The 20,419-nt window shown below is 43.7% G+C and overlaps 1 protein-coding gene across 4 annotated transcripts in view; it reads left to right on the top strand.

The window, feature by feature from the left end:
• Positions 1-323: 323 nt before the first annotated feature.
• The window catches only part of OTUD1 (OTU deubiquitinase 1), a 90,791-nt gene continuing 70,695 nt past the window's right edge, over positions 324-20,419 (top strand). The window contains exons 1-4 of one of the 4 annotated variants that reach the window (XM_025463949.3): positions 324-2,170; positions 3,439-3,486; positions 5,325-5,442; positions 7,501-7,693. In XM_025463949.3, coding sequence (XP_025319734.3) covers positions 612-2,096 — 1,485 coding nt within the window. In that variant the 5' untranslated portion in view covers positions 324-611 and the 3' untranslated portion in view covers positions 2,097-2,170; positions 3,439-3,486; positions 5,325-5,442; positions 7,501-7,693. Of the gene's footprint in view, positions 2,171-3,438; positions 3,487-5,324; positions 5,443-7,500; positions 7,694-13,638; positions 13,723-20,419 lie in introns of those variants that run through there. The other 3 variants (XM_025463947.3, XM_035713917.2, XM_025463948.3) reach the window with 3 other exon arrangements.

The raw sequence follows: 20,419 nt of genomic DNA, 5'->3' as shown, positions 1-20,419 counted from the left end.
CCTGCGCCGCGGGCCCCGCCCCCTGCGCCGCGGGCCCCGCCCCCTGCGCCGCGGGCCCCGCCCGTGACGTCCGCCGAACGGGCCGGGGGGCGGGGCGCGGGCCGGGGGGCGGGGCGAGCCCGCGCGGCTGAATGGGGCGCCGCAACGAGCCGCACATTCCAACGGGCCCACGTGACGCGGCCGCGCGGCCTGAGGTAAACAACCGCGGCCCCGCCTCCCGGCCCCTCCGCGCGCCCTGCACTGCTCCTCGCCGGCGGGACGCGCTCCAGCGGGGCGGGCGGCTTTCCCCGAAAGTCCCCAGCGGCCGCCGCGGCCGGAGCAGCGGCAGCGGGCGCGGCGCCCCGGGTGTGCGGGAAGAGCGCGCCGGCCCGGGTCGAGCGCGCGTCCCCTCCCCGCCCCCACCGCGCGTTGTGGCGCAGCAGGAATTTGGCGGGGACCCGGGCGCTATTTGCGGCTCCTGACGCGCCGGCGGCCGGCGGCCCTTGGGTCATTTCTATTCTAGGGGCGCCGGGTCAGCGCGCCCGGCCGGCCCCCTCCGCCGGGCCCGGAGGGTGTGTCCCCCTCAGCCCGGCTCGCCGCGCCTATAAGGGGCCCGAGCGGCGGGCAGGGACATGCAGCTCTACAGCAGCGTCTGCACCCACTACCCAGCCGGGGCACCGGGTCCCACGGCCGCAGCCTCCGCCGCCCCCGCCGCCGCCGCCGCCGCCGCCCCCTTCAAGGTCTCCCTCCAGCCTCCCGGAGCCGCCAGCGGCGAGCCGGAGCCCGAGACCGGTGAGTGCCAGCCTGCCGCGGCCGCCGAGCCCCGAGAAGCCGCCGCCGCCGCCGCCGCCGCCCCCGCCGCCAAGATGCCCGCCTTCTCCTCCTGCTTCGAGGTGGTGCCCGGGGCCGCCGCCCCCGCCTCGGCCGCCGCCGGCCCGCCCGCCGGGTCGTGCAAGCCGCCGTTGCCGCCACACTACACGTCCACGGCGCAGATCACCGTGCGGGCCCTGGGCGCCGACCGGCTCCTGCTGCACGGGCCCGAGCCCGGCGCCCCGGCGCCCGCCGCCCCGCGCGGCCGCTGCCTCCTGCTGGCCCCGGCGCCCGGCGCCCCGCTCCCGCCGCGCCGCGGCTCCTCGGCCTGGCTGCTGGAGGAGCTGCTGAGGCCCGACTGCCCCGAGCCCGCGGGCCTCGACGCGGCCCGGGAGGGTCCCGACAGAAACTTCCGACTGAGCGAGCACCGCCAGGCCCTGGCCGCCGCCAAGCACCGAGGCCCCGCGCCGCCCCCGGGAAGCCCGGAGCCCGGCCCCGGCCCCGGCCCCGGCCCCGGCCCGTGGGGCGACGAGCACCCGGCGGACAGGAGCCTCCGGGGCTGGGAGAGGGCGGGCGAGCGCAGCGACCCTGCCGGCGCGGACGAGGCGCGGCGGCCCGACCCGGAGGCCCAGGCGGCCCCGGCGGCCCCGGCGCGGAGCTGCGAGGCGGCCCCGGGCGGCGCGGCGGAGGCGGTGGTGGTCTCCAGGTCGGATCCCAGGGACGAGAAGCTGGCCCTGTACCTGGCGGAGGTGGAGAGGCAGGACAAGTACCTGCGGCAGAGGAGTAAGTACCGGTTCCACATCATTCCCGACGGCAACTGCCTCTACCGAGCGGTCAGCAAGACGGTGTACGGAGACCAGAGCCTGCACCGGGAGCTGAGGGAACAGACGGTGCATTACATCGCCGACCACCTCGACCACTTTAGCCCCCTGATTGAGGGCGACGTGGGGGAGTTCATCATCGCTGCTGCTCAGGACGGGGCGTGGGCCGGGTACCCGGAACTGCTGGCCATGGGGCAGATGCTGAATGTGAACATACATCTAACGACTGGAGGGAGGTTGGAGAGCCCCACGGTGTCCACCATGATTCACTACTTGGGCCCAGAGGATTCCCTACGGCCTAGCATTTGGCTCAGTTGGCTCAGTAATGGACATTATGATGCCGTGTTTGATCACTCCTATCCTAACCCCGAGTATGACAATTGGTGCAGACAGACTCAAGTGCAACGGAAACGCGACGAAGAACTTGCCAAGTCCATGGCCATATCCCTATCCAAAATGTATATCGAACAAAATGCATGCTCTTGAAGTGTCTGAAAACCTACACCCTGGGAGAATTGCATACATAGTTTGTGTTGGGAGAATTACGAACTCTAATCAGGGTAATAGCACTTTTAAACTTCCTAGTAGATTTACTGTAGGTGTAATGCCTTAATCATTTTTTTGAATGTTTTTCTCCTCAGAGCTGAAGGTTGCTGGGCACCTAAATAATGTTTCATGATGGCTTGGGGTGATCCTACTGCTTATTTATAATTTGCTGTATAAAGTTGGCGCTACTTATAATTTGCAAGCTAGTTTCTCACGGTGTAAATTTGTTCATTCCTGGTAATCTGTTTTCTATAAAAATGTATTTTTGCACAACGTTTTTAAGAATGGGTGTACCTTCATCTATGACGTGTTCCGTTTTGACAGACAGCTTTCCGGCATCAATCCAGAGAAAGTGCTTTATATGAAGTTTATTACTTTGAACAGAGTTTGTGATTCAGTAGTTACTTTATGTTGTTCGATTTGAATTTTATGATTCTTAGATCATTATTTCAAGTGGATATTAATGCATTTGTGTTACCAGATGATTGACCCATTCCATTTTAATGAAAAACAGATTGGTTGTTTTGGAAATCATTATTTTTCTAGAAATGGTCAGCCTTTAAAAGAGAAATATTTAAGGGAGGGAGGAGTTTTCTGTAAGGGGGAATAGTACCAGGTCTTCTTACTTGAATGGAAGTCTGATATTTGCAGATGGCAGAGTGATGACTATTCTGTACTTTGGTTGGTGTTTAGAGTAGATTGGTGCTCTGAATTGTTCTTATTTATATTTGTCATTTTGTTATAAGAGCATTTTAACTTTGTGACAAGATAAGCCTCCTGCTTTATATAGCTTCTTGGATTCAACTAAGAGATTTTAAAAAACTACTAGCATTAAATGCCTTGAATCAACTTTGGCAGTTGTTTTATAGCAGGAGAATAGTGTCTTAATATTTTATTCCTTTTAAATTCTCTCAAAAGGCAAAATAGGATTGCCCTGTATTATGTACAAATAAAAATGTCTGTAAACAGATCTTGTATGGTTTGCTGGGTCAAACAATGTTCTCAACCTAAAATCTATCTCATTTCCACTTTAACTACTTCTAGTCATATTTATTAAGTGCTGCAGTTTGTACTTTTTTATTTTGTAACATTTTGTGATTTTTTTGTACAATACCGTATTTGTACAATAGAGCGATTCTCAGCCAATGGAATGAATGAATAAAATGCGTACTTTTACTTTTACAATGTCTTTTTGGCTAAGATGCTTTTTCAATTAAAAAGTGACACTTGTAGGAGCCTCTCTTACATACACACTCTTTTTTTTTTTTTTTCTTGTGTAAAGATGTCCCAGAATTATGAGGGAGATTTCTTAAGTTCTCACATGAACAAGGTAGGATAATCATTATAATTTCAAAGGATAAGTCTTAATGAAATATGATCTACAGATGGAGTAACTCAGGACATTGCTTTTACCATTTCTAATTATAATCCCTGTTTAAAACTATAGAGGTACCTGTTGGCTAATAAACAGGGAAGTACAAGAATTGTGTTAACCAGCACAGTGTCTAAGTATCATAGTTTTGTGTTTCACTTACTCTCAGCACAGATTTAAATGTTTCAGAGAGTAATCAAAACAGTGTCCTAATTCTTGTCCAGTCTGGGCATCTTGAGACCATGGGAATCTATTAATTTTAAGATGTGTTACTGTATTTAGTAGACAGGTACACCTGTATGCATATCTGGGTATCTTGTTTATTACAGAACAAAAACAGCTAGTTTGGATATTTTACTTTACAGCTGATAGGTCATATGTTTATATTTCATGGTTAAAGACGCATTGGAGCTTGAGCTCATTGCTTAACCACATTTTTGGAAGAATGCCATTGGTTATCAGGACAACTTCCCTTAAATGCTAACTAATGAATTTCTTTTCAATGTTAACTAATCATGCATCTCTGGTTTTTTGGGTAAGAAGACGTTTGCTTCACTGATCAAGTTGGGAAAGAAGTTTTTTTTTTTTTTTAATTACCTGTCTAAACATACTTCTTTCCCATTTCTCCCCTTAATTTAGACATGTAAAAATTTGGGCATACTTAAAACTTACACAAATGAGTAGACTAATTAGATATGATATCCTAAAAAGCCATCTGTAAGCGCATTACTGTTTTAAAGAAACAAATTTTTCTGGGTTCTGTTTCATTTTCGAATTAGAATCCCAAGTCCTTGATATTTACATCCTCAAGGGTGATGTGTTTAAAAGAATTTAATGGATCCTCAGGTCCTGTTGCATTGGCAGCATGTTTTCTTAGTTGTCTTGCCTGAAATGTTTATGCCTTTCACATTCTCTTTCTATGGCTTGGTTTTCTGAAGAAGTGTAGTGTTGGTCACTCCCTCAGGCTCAAAATTTATTCTCTACTGCCGTACCAGTTTTATGTATTAGCAGTAGCAGACCTGGATCACTGAAAACGCGTAGTCGAAGAGGTGGAAATGTGGTTGACTCAAATAGATTTTATTAAAATCTATTCCTTCAGAAACTCTTTATAGCAGCTAAGAGGTTCCAGACTATGAAGGAAACTCTCGGTGGCTTTGAGCTAAAGTTTCTTTAGAGTTTACCCCCTTCTCCATAAAATACGATGGAGGCGGATAAAGCCCCTAGGTCAATCCAACTGTGGTTTCTGGTATATTAATGTGAAAATCATACTATCAACTTGAAAATTTTACTAAAGTGGTATATGAATAAAAACCGATACAATTCACTATTAGTGTGATTTTTAAAAAATTAAATGGCATAGTACTTCAACATTTTGGCAAAAGCCTAATTCCCTGAACCTTTTGTTCATTTTTCCACTTGTATTTCTGTAAGATAAGAAAATGTACTCATTTTCATTTATTTAATTGGACTAAGCAGTAAACCTGTTGATAAGTGTCACAAGGACATGTACATGTGATTCTTTAATTACGTTTTCCTAAACTTGTAGTCCATATGCTTTATATGCTAAAATTCTCATAGGCACAAAGCCTTTCTTCAGATACCACATTCTATAGAGAGGAGGTATCTGCCTTAGGATTTCTTTAACATCAGAATTGGTTAGCCTCAGCTTGGGTAAATAATCATTATGCTGCGGTGTTTTCTTGATAACTTTTGTATTAAAAAAAAAAAGGATCTTGAGCTAATTCTCACTACTTTATTAAAATTTATTTTATGTATTTTCCCTCTTTCCCTAAAAGGTGAGAAAGTTGAACTCTAAAATTTTACCGTGGTATTCAGTGTGCTCATATGGAGGAAAAGCGTTACTGATTAAAAATAGGTTTTAAGCCTTTGGACATCTGATAATTTAATATGCAGGTAAACATACTGGATCAATATAAGTATGTATTTCAAATGTGTTACATGTTCACACTTAGCAGTTATTTGTCACACGAAATCTTAAGTCCAGACCTTATTACTATTTCTGACATTCCTGGAGTGTCTATAACCATCTCAAAGAGGCATCGAGAAACTAGATGACATTTAATTCAGTTTTATTCCCTAAATGTACTAAATGGAATAGACATGGACTATATACTATGTTCTCTGTGGAGTCCCTTGGTTCCAACCTAGTAACTAGCAGAGTAAACGCTCAGTAAACATTTGTTGAGTGAAAGAATTAATTGAAGGAAACTATGAGCTTTGGGAAATATTTATTTGGTAGATGTGAAATTAAATAAAAATGGAGTCTACAGTAACTGAGAATTACCACTAACAAAGTGATTCTGAGCATTTTAAAGAGAGGTCGTGTCATAAAAAGACAGTGAAGTACTGAAGTCCTTAAGTGGAAAAAATAGATTGTGAAACCCAAAAAGTAGAATTTGATGCTATCTTTGTGTCATCTTCCAAACATCTTGAGCGCTAAATTAAGAAAAATTATTTAAAAACAGAACCTCCATCAACCTGAAATGATTGTGAAAGTGTTCTCTTATCTGAGAGGGACTTGCTCTGACTTGCTTTAGGGGTTACACCTATCCCAAGTCCAGTCTACAGCAATTCCTAGTTCTGCTGTGTTTTCTTTCTATAGCCTGGTCGGGAAGGAAATGCTGGACAGATTTCAAGCATGCTTTAGGATTGTTGTGTTCAGCAGCACGGGCTGCAGGCTTATGCCATTGGTCAATGCGGGCTGGACAAGTAGCACACATCAGATCAAAACAGATCTATGTGGGGTGGGGGTGGGGGGAGAAGCAGTGTATTTCCTCCTACTGTAAATTAGGTCAGTGACAATTATTCTGTGGGTAGAGGTCAGAGAGAGAGAGAGAGAGAGAGTGAGTGAGTTCACTGTCATCAGATAAAATCCTATCTAGCCTGGTTTTCACAAACGAATTTTCTAATGGAACGGTCTATTTATGTGTAAAATTTAAAACAAAACTGCTTTTGATAAAATTCTTTAAGGAGCAATCGGTGGTGCACTTATTTGCCTTTGGTAAGATAACTGAATAGTTTTTAATCTTCCCTTAATGACTGAGGGCTTTCATGATGGCATGGGTATATGGCCCCGAAGCCTTGGCAGATTGCTGAGGTGTGACAGTCCCTTTGTACTTTAAAGGACCTCAGGGTGCTAGGACTTTTATCTTTGTGTTGAATATTTTCCTATCCCCTCCCTCCTGCTCATCATTATTTTCTACGTTGAATTAAAGGACACCAACAAGCATGCTTGTCAAAATTGACTCCAAGATCATAGGAAATGGGTTTCTAATTTGAGAATAGGATGCTCTGCTATGGGTAATGTACTTACACTTTAGTTTTTGGTCAACCAGAGAGCTTTTTTTTTGCTTTCATCTCTGTCTTCTTTTTTGCATTCTGTGGTGGTATCCTGGAAATGCCAAATTTGTCTGATTAAGGGACCTCTGCACATATGCAGTGCCATATGAAAACAAAAGACCCCTGGGGGTTAACCTTCTCAGTCCTCAAAATTGCAGTTGATTTGTCATTGCCTGGTTAATACTTTGCCTCCTCTCTTCCATATGTAATCCTTTTTAGTGGGTACCTGCCGGTTGTCTCTCTTTGATTTTCGTGTTTAGTTTTCTGGTTCACTAAAGATGTGCTAATTATGAAGTAATTCAAATATCAGTTCTTCACTGAAGACTGCAAGTTACAGTACGCAGAGATAGGTCTAGTACAAATACGACTACTGTCTTTTGAACTCCTTTAATGAATGTATATTATGTCTACACTGGGCAAATGTAGACTACGCGGTTGTATTCCGTAGCTTATCAAGGTACAAAAGAGTGGTGTGCAAAGTAGGTGATTGTGAAGGAAATTTATCCCAATGGGTCGCATAACACCTGTGCAGCCAATTTGTAAAATAAACTCAAATAAAGCTTTCAGTTCTAATGACAAACAGGAGACATTCACACCTTTTGTTTCTTACAGTGAAATTTGACCTGTACGGTGATGTAATAGGAATGAAGAAGTAGAAGAACACCACGAGGAAATCCTTAGCTGTCACTCCACTGTCCTTGTCATCTTGCTGAAAATTGCCAGGCCTAGGGGGAGTTCACAGATTTTTACTTAAAATCTGAACAGCGCTCCTATCTCAATAAACAGTAGATGCCTGAAACGGAAACCTCAGTGGCTGCTTATTCTACAGAATTCCAGGGCGGAATTAGAAGGGAGATTTAAGATGGATGTTAAACTTCTCAATATACAGTCGTTTTCTCTGACGGATTTTCCATTACCTTCCCACATTATTGATAGTGGCTGCTGGCAGCAGGCAGTACTGCTCAGAATGGTGGCAATATGCAGAGAGATGGCCAGACTGGTGTAGAATGCACCAGAAATCTACAGGAATAGACGGTGTGATTTTAATAGTTAAGCTAAGCTTGTAACGGAAGTTTTTCTCTCTTTCACTTAACTGTTCCAAAGGGAGCAGTCCAGGCTGGCAGGGCAGCCACGCTCTGTAGAAGACACATGTCCTGGGACACTGCCCCTGTGCGAGTGTAAGCTGGGCCACCACCAGGTCTGCGTCGTCACTCGCAGAGCACACAGCGGAGGGGGCACACTTCGCCTCTGCTCTCGTCTGTCGGCCCGAATTTTGTCAGATGGCCTTATCTAACTGGGGAATATCAACCAGACTGTTCCCAAGAAAAGGGTAAATGGATCTTGGCAGGAAAATAGCAATCTTTTCCAAATCTTTATTTGTCAGGAAATGGTTTAGGGTGAAAATATCTCTGAGAGGAAAATGATAATATGGAAGTATCTGTGCATCAAGGGAATAAAATATCCTGCGCCTGTTTCACATTACGGAGATACAGAAGTGGGATTCACAGTGGCCACCATTTAGCGTTTCTTATCAGCTCCTCAAAAAAGTGTTTGCCACAGGTTACACGCATACATGCACAAAGCCTTCCATGTTTTGAGAAGGCTGCTTTTCTTCTATTTCCTTTCCATTCTTAATTGTTTCTTAGTATACAGAAATATCTCGAAAATCTGGCCTTCAACACAAGCACTGTTTTTCTTCAGAAAGGACAATATAAAACTTCTTCCTCTTACGTTTTTATAGATCTTGCTTCTTTCAGATATTCCTGGTTTTACTTCTCTCCCTTTCTCTGTGTTCCAATTTTTTTTATTTACATTGTCCTGCTTGGTTTTCTTTTAGAAGAGCTGTATGTACTTAAAATAAGGCGGTCTTTTTTTTTTTTTTTTTTTTTATGATAGACATAGAGAGAGAGAGAGAGAGAGAGAGAGGCAGAGACACAGGCAGAGGGAGAAGCAGGCTCCATGCCGGGGCCTGATGTGGGATTCGATCCCGGGTCTCCAGGATCACACCCTGGGCCAAAGGCAGGCGCTAAACCGCTGAGCCACCCAGGGATCCCAAAATAAGCTGGTCTTTAGTAAGTTTTACTAATATACTGATTTTGCTAATTTACTCAGTTTTTAAAAGAAGATGTCTACACCTCACCTCATCCCATAAAAAAGGGGGAAAACCCCATACCACTAGCAGGTACTTGGTGGTCTAGAGACTTCATATAAGGGTATTTAAAGATGAGCCTTGGGATCCCTGGGTGGCGCAGCGGTTTGGCGCCTGCCTTTGGCCCAGGGCGCGATCCTGGAGACCCGGGATCGAATCCCATATCAGGCTCCCGGTGCATGGAGCCTGCTTCTCCCTCTGCCTGTGTCTCTGCCTCTCTCTCTCTCTCTCTGTGACTATCATAAGTAAATAAATAAAAATTAAAAAAAATAAATAAATAAAGATGAGCCTTACCAGGGGGACCTGGGTGGCTCGCTGTTAAGTGTCTGACTTTCGCTCAGGTGGTGACCTCGGGGTCCTGGGATGGACCCCATGTCGGGCTCCCTGCTCAGCAGGGAGTCTGCTGCTTCTTCTGCCCCTTCCCCTGCTCATGTTTATTCTTTCTCTCTCCCTCTCTCAAATGAATAAAATCTTTTTTTAAAAAATATGAGACTTGGGATCCCTGGGTGGCGCAGCGGTTTGGCGCCTGCCTTTGGCCCAGGGCGCGACCCTGGAGACCCGGGATCGAATCCCACATCAGGCTCCCGGTGCGTGGAGCCTGCTTCTCCCTCTGCCTGTGTCTCTGCCTCTCTCTCTCTCTCTGTGACTATCATAAATAAATAAAAATTTTAAAAAAATAAATAAAAAATATGAGACTTGCCTTCTGTATAACTCCTATAACTCTTATTCACCTTCTTAAGATTAATAAGAACCCTCAAAAATGGGTCAGAGTGGCCAACTGTAAGCATAACCCACTCTGAGAGATGGTCACTAAAACTCTTGTTGAGAAGGGGACCCTCCCAGTTGAGTCTAGGCAGCTGCATAACAAGCAGAGCCTTCGTGGGGGTTACTAAAAAGTAATTGATGTAGGGGCACCTGGGTAGCTCACTCAGTTAAGTGTGCAGCTCTTGATTTCAGCTCAGGTCATGATCTCAGGGTTGTGAGATCGAGCCCTGCATGGGGCTCCATGCTGGGTGTGGAGTCTGCTTAAGATTCTCTCTCTCCCTCTGCCCCTCCTCCCTCTCTAAAAAAAAATTGATGTAAAGAAAGCCATAACTGACACAAATATCCATAGCCAAATTATTTATCCTGCCGCAGAAATATATTATCACAAGAGAAGGGTAGTGGTCTGTATGATGCCTAAGGAAAAGAGAGCCCAGGAACAATACATTAGTCAATATGCCTGTATTTATCTAGTTAAGAAGGTGTTCTGGGCAAGCCTCACTAATATGCCAAATAGATAAGAAAAATAAAGGAAAATGTTTCCTGGAAATATGAGGTAAATATTCATTCAACAAATATTGACTGCCTCGAGAGTACGTACTGTGGTAAGTAGTAGGTAAACTCACGGGCTGTGTGTAATAGATCTTTAAAAACTGGAGGCTATCATAATCGTATCTTGCATGAATTATTTTGCTCATGGGAGGTCTTTGGAGTCAAACTAGCTAGGGTTCAATTTGAAGGTGAACCACTTTACTGTAAGCATGACTTTGGGTGGGTTAGTTAACCTCTTTAGCTCTGCGTCATTTGTGTAATGGAAACAGTTATATATTTATTTCAGAAGGTTGAGTAAGGATTACATTAGAAATGATGTGTAATGTACATATCTCAAGCAAAGAGCTAGCACTCATTAAATGTTAGCTACTTCTGGAATTATTACCTTTAGAATCACAGGACAGGTTCATTATGTGCATTGAACCTGGCTTACAGCTTTGCTTTCAGTTTTGATCCTGATTTTCTATTTTAGGCTTACTCTGATTGAAATGATTTTTTAGTATTGATTGCTGACTGGTGATGTGCTTCATTATTATTTATTAACAGGGTTTTGCTTCTTCTTTATTCATGCAAATATGTTCTTTTAATATTTTTGCATTGGCATATTTAGTATCAAAATTCTATTTCAAAACTTGAAAAGTGCTTTTGAAAACAGTGATTATTGTATAGATCCACATATGTGGTATTTGTATTTTCCATTGGTCAATACTTGTTGATGTTGATAGCTTCCATTTGCCTAAAAGTATCAAAACTATGTTTGAAATGTATGCATTTTTTTTGGACTAGAGAATATTAAGTGAAATTTTGATCATCTTGGTACATGTGCTTAAGAACTGTGGGATTCTTTCTTTTGATACAACATTCTGCTTTTACTTGCCTCATCTTTAGTATAATGTCTCACCTAATAAATTTAATCTTATATTGGGGGGCAAGACTGTGAATTGTTTAGATTTGCAAACCTCATTTCATCCTCACCACCTTTTGTACAGGAGGAAAAAAGGTAATCTTTGTTCTAAAAAAGATGAAATCAAAAGAGAGAAGTTGTTTTTCATAGATAGTGACAATGTTGGGACTAGGACCCAGGGCTCTTTACCTTAAACCAGAAAATTTTAAGTGACAGCATATGTGTTTTCCCCAATGGACTGGTAGTGGCTACCAAGAGCCCTCTGTTGAGAAAAAGCCATGCTCAGGCTTGGTAGGGGAGAGTCCACAGTTCATGAGAGCAGAAGGAAGTGGCAACCCACATGATAGGTATTTGCTCTTTGTATGTTAGATCATGTTGTCTACATGACCTTTTTTGTGGGTACTTTGCAGAGTTGAGGACAGCCTCATTTATAATCATTCTCGATGAAAAAATAGCTGTGTTTAATTTTGTAACTCTCAGAAAAAAGAAATATTCATGCTTCAAATTTCACTGTTTAAGCAAACAAATTCTCGGTATTAAGAAAACATAATTTTCAGGACAATGCAAAGCCACATAGATGAGGATCATTAGTTTCACCAGGAGATGGATGTCTATCTATCTATCTATCTATCTATCTATCTATCTATCTATCTATCTATCTTTATTACAATACATATACCTACATATAAAAATACACACATAGAAATATTGTAATAAATATATATATGCATATGTATGTGTATATATATACCTTTATTGTATTTGTGTGTGTGTGTGTGTGTGTGTGTGTGTGTGCATGCAGAATAGAGCTCAGAGAGATGTAGTAGGGCTGGAGTGGGGCATGGGGATTATAGATTTAGAGATCTTCCAGGTAGGGCACCTGAGTGGGCCAGTGGTTGAACATCTGCCTTTGGCTCAGTGTGTGATTCCGGGGTCCTGAGATCGAGTCCCACATCGGGACTACAGGAAGCCTGCTTCTCCCTCTGCATGTGTCTATGCCTCCTCTCTGTGTCTCTCATGAATAAATGTGTAAAATCTTAAAAAACAAACAAACAAAAAAAACAAATTCCCAGGGTGGTTTTGATGCTCAGCTCCCAAGGTTTGGGGACCCTTGAACTACAGGCAGATCTTAGGAGTCTCACTCCATGACTGAGCAAGTGCTCTGTGAAGTTTAGGAAGATGAAGTGAGATGAGAGGAAGAATAAGGAGTGTGATGAAAATTCATAAAATCATGAATGTTATAAACAGGATGAATATGGATGTGCTCACCAAATCTTGAAATACCAAGATGAGGTAAATTGATTCAATTTGATTCTTGCGTGTGTAAATATGTCCATATTTGTCCACAATATGTAAGCAGAGGAAACATGAAATTCAGAGTGTTGTAAAACCTGTTGGGGCAAGAGCCCATTGGCAGGCTCTACTTGCTAGCCTGGCTTTGAGAGCTGCCCTTTCCCACAACTCATGACACTGTAGATGGTCAGGTTCATTCTGGGATGGTCAGGTTTCTTCTTCTTCTTCTTCTTCTTCTTCTTCTTCTTCTTCTTCTTCTTCTTCTTCTTCTTCTTCTTCTCCTTCTTCTTCTTCTTCTTTTTTTTTTTAAGGTTTTATTGATTTATTTATGAGAGACACACAGAGAGCAGCAGAGACACAAGCAGAGGGAGAAACAGGCTCCCTGCAGGGAGTCCGATGCAGGACTCAAGCCCAGGACCCCGGGATCATGCCCTGAGTGGAGGGCAGACCCTCAACCACTGAGCCACCCAGGCTTCCCTCATTCTGATATGAGTCCAGATTCTTTGGATTGCAGATGCCAGAAACTTGATTCAAACTGGCTCCAGAAAAACAAACAAAGGGAGGGGGCCCTATTGACCTATGTTGCTGAGCAGGATCCTGGCATAGCTCACAGAGCTGAAGACATGGCTGCAAGACCAGGTCCTTGGGGCTTGGAATGAGGTCTTCCATGTTCATGTTTGTCTCTTCTCTGGCTTTCATCTCACAAACCTCTGCTTTTATTTAAATGCCAGCCTCATTCTTCCTGGCATGAGGCATATCCAGTGACTGCAAGTGGTCCCCAGATAGCACCTCCAGTGAAAGGAAGCCCATTTCCTTGTCTTCATATCAGTGGGTCCCAGACTGCAGTGGTTTCAGAAACACCTCCAGAGTTTCTGTTTTTGTCTGTCTGGAGGTGAGGACTGAGCATTTGAATTTCCAACATATTTCCAGGTGATGCTGATGCTGCTGGTCCCAGGACCTCAGGGAAGAACTTTTCCTTTCTTCTGGGCTTTGTGCATGCTGTTTGCTGGGCATTGCTTGGTCCCTGTTGTTTCCACAACTATAATAGTTAAATTCAGTGCTTGACCTGCTTTTCTCATTTACTCCTCAGGATGATGCCATGCAGTAGGTAATACGTTGTTACCTATAAGTGAGGAAGAGGAGAGGTGGGTCCCTGGCAACCATTTGGCCTTACGTAAGTTTTTCAAAGTATAGAGGGAATATCAGATTTTTTTAAATGGCATTTTCAACATATTTTCCACCTTTTCCTCTCAAAATACTTCCTGAAAAATGATGGGGGGAAAATCATAAACCCACAAGGACAAAGAACCTGGGAAAGGAGATGATGATGATGATAAAACAAAATGTAGACATTGGAAAGAGGGGCGGTAAATAATTTAGCAGATTGGAGAGCCAAAAGCCTTACCAGACTCAGGGGGGAAAGTCCAGAAGCAGCCCTGCTCTGCAGAATCCCAGAGAGCAAAGGCTGGAGGTACTCATTACCTCTGCTGGTGACAGCCCAGGTGGGGCTAAAACCAGAGGATGTGGAGACACAGTGTGGTCCTGGCCTGCCCTCAGATCTGAGAGTCGTGGCTGTCAAGGCATACGCCTCTCCCCACCTGCCACCTCACCTGCCACACCCAACCTGAGGCAGATTTCTTTCTGGGAGAATAGGCTAGACCAGAGAAGAGACCTTCAGAGACTCTCCGTTGGGATCCTCAGGAAAATGGGCGTGCCAGGTCATTTAGAGGGAAGCCACCACTGGAAGCCACCCTGCACACACATTCTAAGCAAACTTTCTCCTGGAAATGTCAGTGCCACTGACCACCAGGCATTTAATATCGTCTCTAAAATAAAAACAAGATGCCAATACTCGAAAAAGAAATAGCAAGAAGGACAGAGAAAGGAAACAGGATGCAGTGAATAAAAGCAAATCTAAAAGGAGAAAAAAAGTGAATAAATTGCTAATTGATATCTTCTGAGAAATAAGACAAGATCTTGGATCTGGAGAACAGAGAGCTGCTATTTTTAAAAAGAACTCTTGTAAATTAAAAATAGCATAGCTGAAGTTAAATATTCAGTAGAAGTTTGGAAGATAAAGTGGAGGAAATCTCTCAGAGTGGAATAAGGAGACATGGAATGAAAAATAGAGACCAAATAAGAAAATGAAGAGACTAATCTGTGAAGTCCAATATTTGACTAATAGGTATTCCAGAGATAGAATGAAGACAATGGTGGAAAAGAAAGATTACACAAGTGAACTCTTAGAATTCAAGAATAGCAGTTGCTTGACTGTAAGGTCCACAGGATGTCCACAGTTCATCACGGACAGCCATATAGGTGGTGTCTATGGATTAAGATGGGAATAGTCTCCCCAGAGTGGTGCAGTGCACAATATGTACAACTGTGTGTGGCCACCGAATGAGTGCAACCCCCACCGTGTCATTTTGAATAGATATTTCACAAAGTATTAGGGATTTTAAAAATAGCCTTAATGCCTTCAGAGATGAAAAATAAGTCATATCCAGAACCTTCAGAACAAGAATGGTATCAGACTTCTCAATAGAAACATTGTAGGGGCAGCCCAAGTGGCTCAGCAGTTTAGCACCACCTTTCAGTCCAGGGCCTGATCCTGGAGACCCGAGATCGAGTCCCATGTCAGGCTCCCTGCATGGAGCCTGCTTCTCCCTCTGCCTCTCTCTCTTTCTCTCTCTCTCTCTCTGTCTGTCTGTCTCTCATGAATAAATAAATAAAATCTTAAAAAAAGAAACATTGTAACCAGGAGACCATGGAACAATGCTTGTAAATTCTGAGGGAAAATTATTTCCAAGCTACAATTCTATACCCAACCATATCAATATTCTTAATCGTGTAAGAACAGCAGAATCTATATTGTTAGTTTAAACAGATACATTTATTGGCTTTACATTGTTTGTAAATGGGAGAGAATGCAGGCTTACATGCCATGCTGCCAGGATCCACACCTAATGACTACTGTGGGGGCTGCGACTGAGAAAAATATCACCACCATCACACCTGGTCCAGATACCACAGCTGGCAGCAATGATGAGTAAGCTCTGCTATTAAGTCATTCCTCCCCTACAGAGTACATGCCTCATGTCTCTGTTTTCACAATTTGCCAAAAAAGAAAAAAAAAAAGGAAAAAGAAAAGAGAAAAAAAAAAGTAAACAGCCACTCTCTCGTCTCTCGTGTTGCTTACTTTTTTTTTTTTGCTTACTTCTGAACTGACATTACACAGGTATGTGTTATTGTTAGAGTGTAGGTTAATAGCTCCTTCTCCAACCCCAGCAGCCAAAGAGCACATTCTAGGTTTTACCTTGGAAAAGTGAGACTCAAGATGTGAGAAATTTACCAAGGGAAAGGTGACCAAAAGATCTTTAGTAGCACTGAAAATAGACAATATTTACTATAGCAGCCAAACTATGAAGAATGAGGGTAGAATAAACATATTTTACATATTTTCAGACACTGAAGTCTTGAAAAATGTACCACCCCCTTGGCCTTTCTCAGAAACCTCCTGACAGGGATCCCTGGGTGGCGCAGCAGTTTGGCGCCTGCCTTTGGCCCAGGGCGCGATCCTGGAGACCCGGGATCGAATCCCACGTCGGGCTCCCGATGCATGGAGCCTGCTTCTCCCTCTGCCTGTGTCTCTGCCTCTCTCTCTCTGTGTATGAGTATCATAAAAAAAAAAAAAAAAAAAAAAAAAAAAGATTCAGAAACCTCCTGACATGAGTCCTACCTACATGAGGGTGTAAACCAAGGAAAATTAAGACATGGGATCTAGGAGACAGGCATCCGTCTCAGATGAGATAGAAGGAAGCCCCATAATGGCGGTTGAAGGAACCTCCAAGTTGACGTCTGGACAGTAGGTTTGTAGAGAAGCTAGAGCCAGAGGGCTTGGGGCTTTGGGAGGGAAGGCTGCCTTGAGGACTGTGTGAATGTCTTGGGGGACTCACACTGCTGTTGAATAGTTTGAGGATAGGTCTGTGATAAGAACATAGAAAACAAAGCAAATACAAGAAGACAATGATTACTTTTAAGGAGAACAAAAGAGTTGTACCAGAAAAGGAAATAATAACCCAAATATAAAATGTTTATGCTTAGCTGTGAAACATAATTGCATAATCATAAAATGTACACCTTGGATAAAAATGAAATCTATGATTGGGAAGGTACAGGGAAGAGTATATATGTGTGTGTGGGGGGGGGAGAGTTAAAATCTTACCTTCCATAATAGAAAATCAAAATATACTACCTAAAAGTAAAAACCAAGAAGTTTAAAAATATTTGTACTAAATATAACCACATTATATATTTATATGAGCATAAATTACATTTATATTAATAATGCACATAATAATGTAAGCACATTATTTTTAAATACAGAGACATATGCCAGAATACAGATTAAAGGACAGAAATCAACTATCTCTGGGGAGGAGGGAGGTTGTGTCAGGGGACTTTTTTTTTTTTTTCATTTTAAACTGTGTTGAACTATTTGACTTTCAAAAGTGTAAATATATAGAACTTAATCAAAATAATGATTCCAAGAGCAAATTCAACATATTACAGATTCTTACAAGCTCTGCATTCCAGATTTGTTCAGCATTGTTCTTAATGCTGTATCATGACGATAAAGACCTGAGTTCTTATACTAGCATGTAATACTGGAAATGGCATAAATGAGAGATCTGTGTATAAAGGGAGGGGAAGCAATGAATAAAGTTATGTGCAGTCTATACTTAAATGAAGCTGGAGTCAGATCTCATCTACACAGATCAAAACATATGCTCAGGGCATAGAGTTACTGAAATTTCTAGGAGAAATAGCAAAGAAAAGAAACCAACATGTCAAGCAGGCTGTAGATTCCACGCTGGAGTAATTAAGTGCCCACAGTAGGAGTCACTGGTTAGTCATGAGGCACCTCAGAGTGGTGGTTGGAAAATTCATACCCTCTCATGCAAATCTTGTACTCGAGCCAGAAGCTTCCAGTGACCCCTCGGAGATGCAAACCAAGATGACATCTTCCACCTAAGGAACTAATAGACTAGTGGGGGCATAAGATAGGAAAAGAAATTTTAGGGGCACCTGGATGGCTCTGTTGGTTAAACATCTGACTCTTGATTTCAGCACAGGTCATGATCTCTGGTCCTGGGATAGAACCCTTCATCACGCTCCATGCTCAGCAGGGAGTTTGGTTGGGATTCTCACTCTCCGTCTGCCCCTGGCCCTGTTTGCACTCTCTCCCTCTCTCTAAAATAAAAAATAAAGAAATTTTAAGAACACAAATAGAAATTTTTTTTATTGAATAAGCTGACTCTGGGGGTTCAGAAAAGTGGAAGGGCAGCAAGGTTTGAGTTGTCGAAAGAGGTTCACAGAGGAGGCTGGACTCAGAGCGGACTTTGAAGGGAGAAAGAGTTCAACTGGTAAGGGAGAGAGCAGAGAGAGTCTCTGGGACCACACACCCCTAAACACACAGATGTTGCAATGACTGTGGTGCATTCAGAGCAGTAGAAAAGCAGTCCTATGTCACCTTGAGGAGTTCCTGTGGAGCCCTGGAGAAATGGGGGGTTGTGGGGGCAGTGGGGCTACACTACAGAAGATAATGACAGTCTAAAAGAAGAGGTTAAATTTGATGCGTTAAAGATGGTCAGCTTTAAAACAAAGAAGTGATTTTTCTTGATGTATCTTGGCTTAATATAGAAGTTTGGTTTTTTCCTTGTTATAGAATTAAACATGCTAATTATAGAAAATACACTTATCTTAGATACTTTTTGGTAGAGTCTCGTGGGATCATTCTGTTAGATTTGGAAACGTTTGAGGTTTGAAATGAGATCTCAGTTAAGGTCATGACATTACCCCTGGTAGTCTGTGGCCTTAGGGAGAGTTTCTTATTCTACCTGAATTTTGGTTGGTTTCCTCATCTTTTAAATTGGGCAAATGTGGGGACACCTGGGTGGCTCAGTGGTTGAGCGTCTGCCTTCAGCTCAGGTCATGATCCTAGGGTCATGGGATCAAGTCCCACATTGGGCTCCCCTCAAGGAGCCTATTTGTCCCTCTGCCTATGTCTCTGCCTCTCTCTGTGTCTCTCATGAATAAATAAAATCTTTAAAAAAATTGGGCAAATGTGGCAGACATCTTTCAATTTTCTAAGTTCTCACCCCCGTTCTCTGGAAATTGTCCTGTCCCCGCACTTGCAGGGATCAATTCTTGGGAAGCCTTACATTACTATGCTCTGCGTTATACGTCTGACTGAAGCTGCGCTAATCGGTTTCTTTCTTTTGGAAATTTGTCATAGTTGTGGGCCTGGGATGGTAACATCTGAATTTAGGAGGCCCTGGATGTAATCTCTCCCACAGAGTCCTGGGGAAGCAGGAAAGGTAGCTGGTTTGCAGAAAGAGAAAAGAGTGAAGTAAATATGCTGAGACATCTGGGTGATAGAGTGAGAATCCCCAGATTTTCATTTCCAGCATTGACCTCTTTCTAAGGCTCGCTGCCTTCCCACATCCTCCTAATAAATAAACCTTTTTCTCTTATGCTAATTCAAGTTGGTTTTCATTTACTTAAAATGAAGAGTCTTAACTCACACAAGATAAAAGGATCTCTCTGTACAGCTTATGCACTTCCCCATGTTGCTTGGCCTTACCTCCAAATTTTGACATTGGTCCTTGCTTGACAGAAATGCCAGTCATCATCTCATCTCCTTGTACCATTGGCTGCCTCTGCTGCCCTGTGGTGCTGCTTCAGCATGGCACCTGTCACACTTATTATGGGGGGACTGTCATGGTTTCAGTGATGTTAGATTGGGACCCCAGAAGTCACAGCTCCTCCTGCCACTCTGGACTCCAAGGAAACACTGGAACATGGATCATAGGATCTTGTTTCCCCAGCAGCTGCCCAAAGGGCCAGATAACCCAATCTCTACTGTGGAAGAGTCCATCAGTTGGCTTTGCTATGCACCCCAAAGTGTGATGTCTTTAAACAACAAATCCTTTTTTTCTCACAATTCTGAGGGTGGCTGTGCCGTTCTGGGCTACACTAGCTCCTCTGGCTGGATAGTATAGAATGGAACTATAGGCAGCTGGTTGGTCTGCGGGGCCTCACCCACATGTCTGGCAGTTGGCTCAGTGTTAGATGGGACAATTGTACGTGGCTTCCGTCTGTGGCAGCAGGATTAGCCTGGGGTCATGTACACGCTGGCCGAGGTTCCTAGCAGCAAGAGAGGGCATGCCCCAAGGCACAGGCGCTTTTCAAGTCTCTGTTCGGTATCATATTTGCTAACGTCCCCGTTGGCCAAAGAAAGTCATATGGCCAAGACTAGATTCAGGGGGTGGAGAAATAGACCTGTCTTCTTGGTAGCAGTTGCTACAAAGTCACATTACAAAGGGGTATGTATACAGGAATGGTAGGAATTAGTGTGGCCATTTTTGCAAACTCTACCATAGAGTTTTATTTTTTAATTTTCATTTTTAGTTATTTTTAGATTTTATTTATTTATCTATGAGAGACACAAAGAGAGAGGCAAAGACAGACATCGGCAGAAGGAGAAGCAGGCTCCCTACAGAGAGCCTGATGCAGGACTCAATCCCAGGACCCTGGGATCATGACTTGAGCCAAAGGCAGATGCTCAACCACTGAACTACCTAGGAGCCCCTACCACAGAATTTTAATGCCTACTGGGGTGAACTTGGATGATTAGAAGATAGAAAGATCCAGTCACTTTGTCTTCTTTCTCCCCATTGGACTATTTTGAGGTGCACTGTTTCCACATCCTCTACCTGGGGGTATCCTGTGTGACTGCATAACTGTCTTGATAACTTTCCTTCCTTCCCTATTACTCGGTCCACACTCTTGCTGCCCTGGGATGGTAG

This window comes from Canis lupus, chromosome 2 (assembly GCF_003254725.2).
Source record: "Canis lupus dingo isolate Sandy chromosome 2, ASM325472v2, whole genome shotgun sequence".
Taxonomy (NCBI): domain Eukaryota; kingdom Metazoa; phylum Chordata; class Mammalia; order Carnivora; family Canidae; genus Canis; species Canis lupus.
This window is presented reverse-complemented; position numbering and strand designations above follow the sequence as displayed.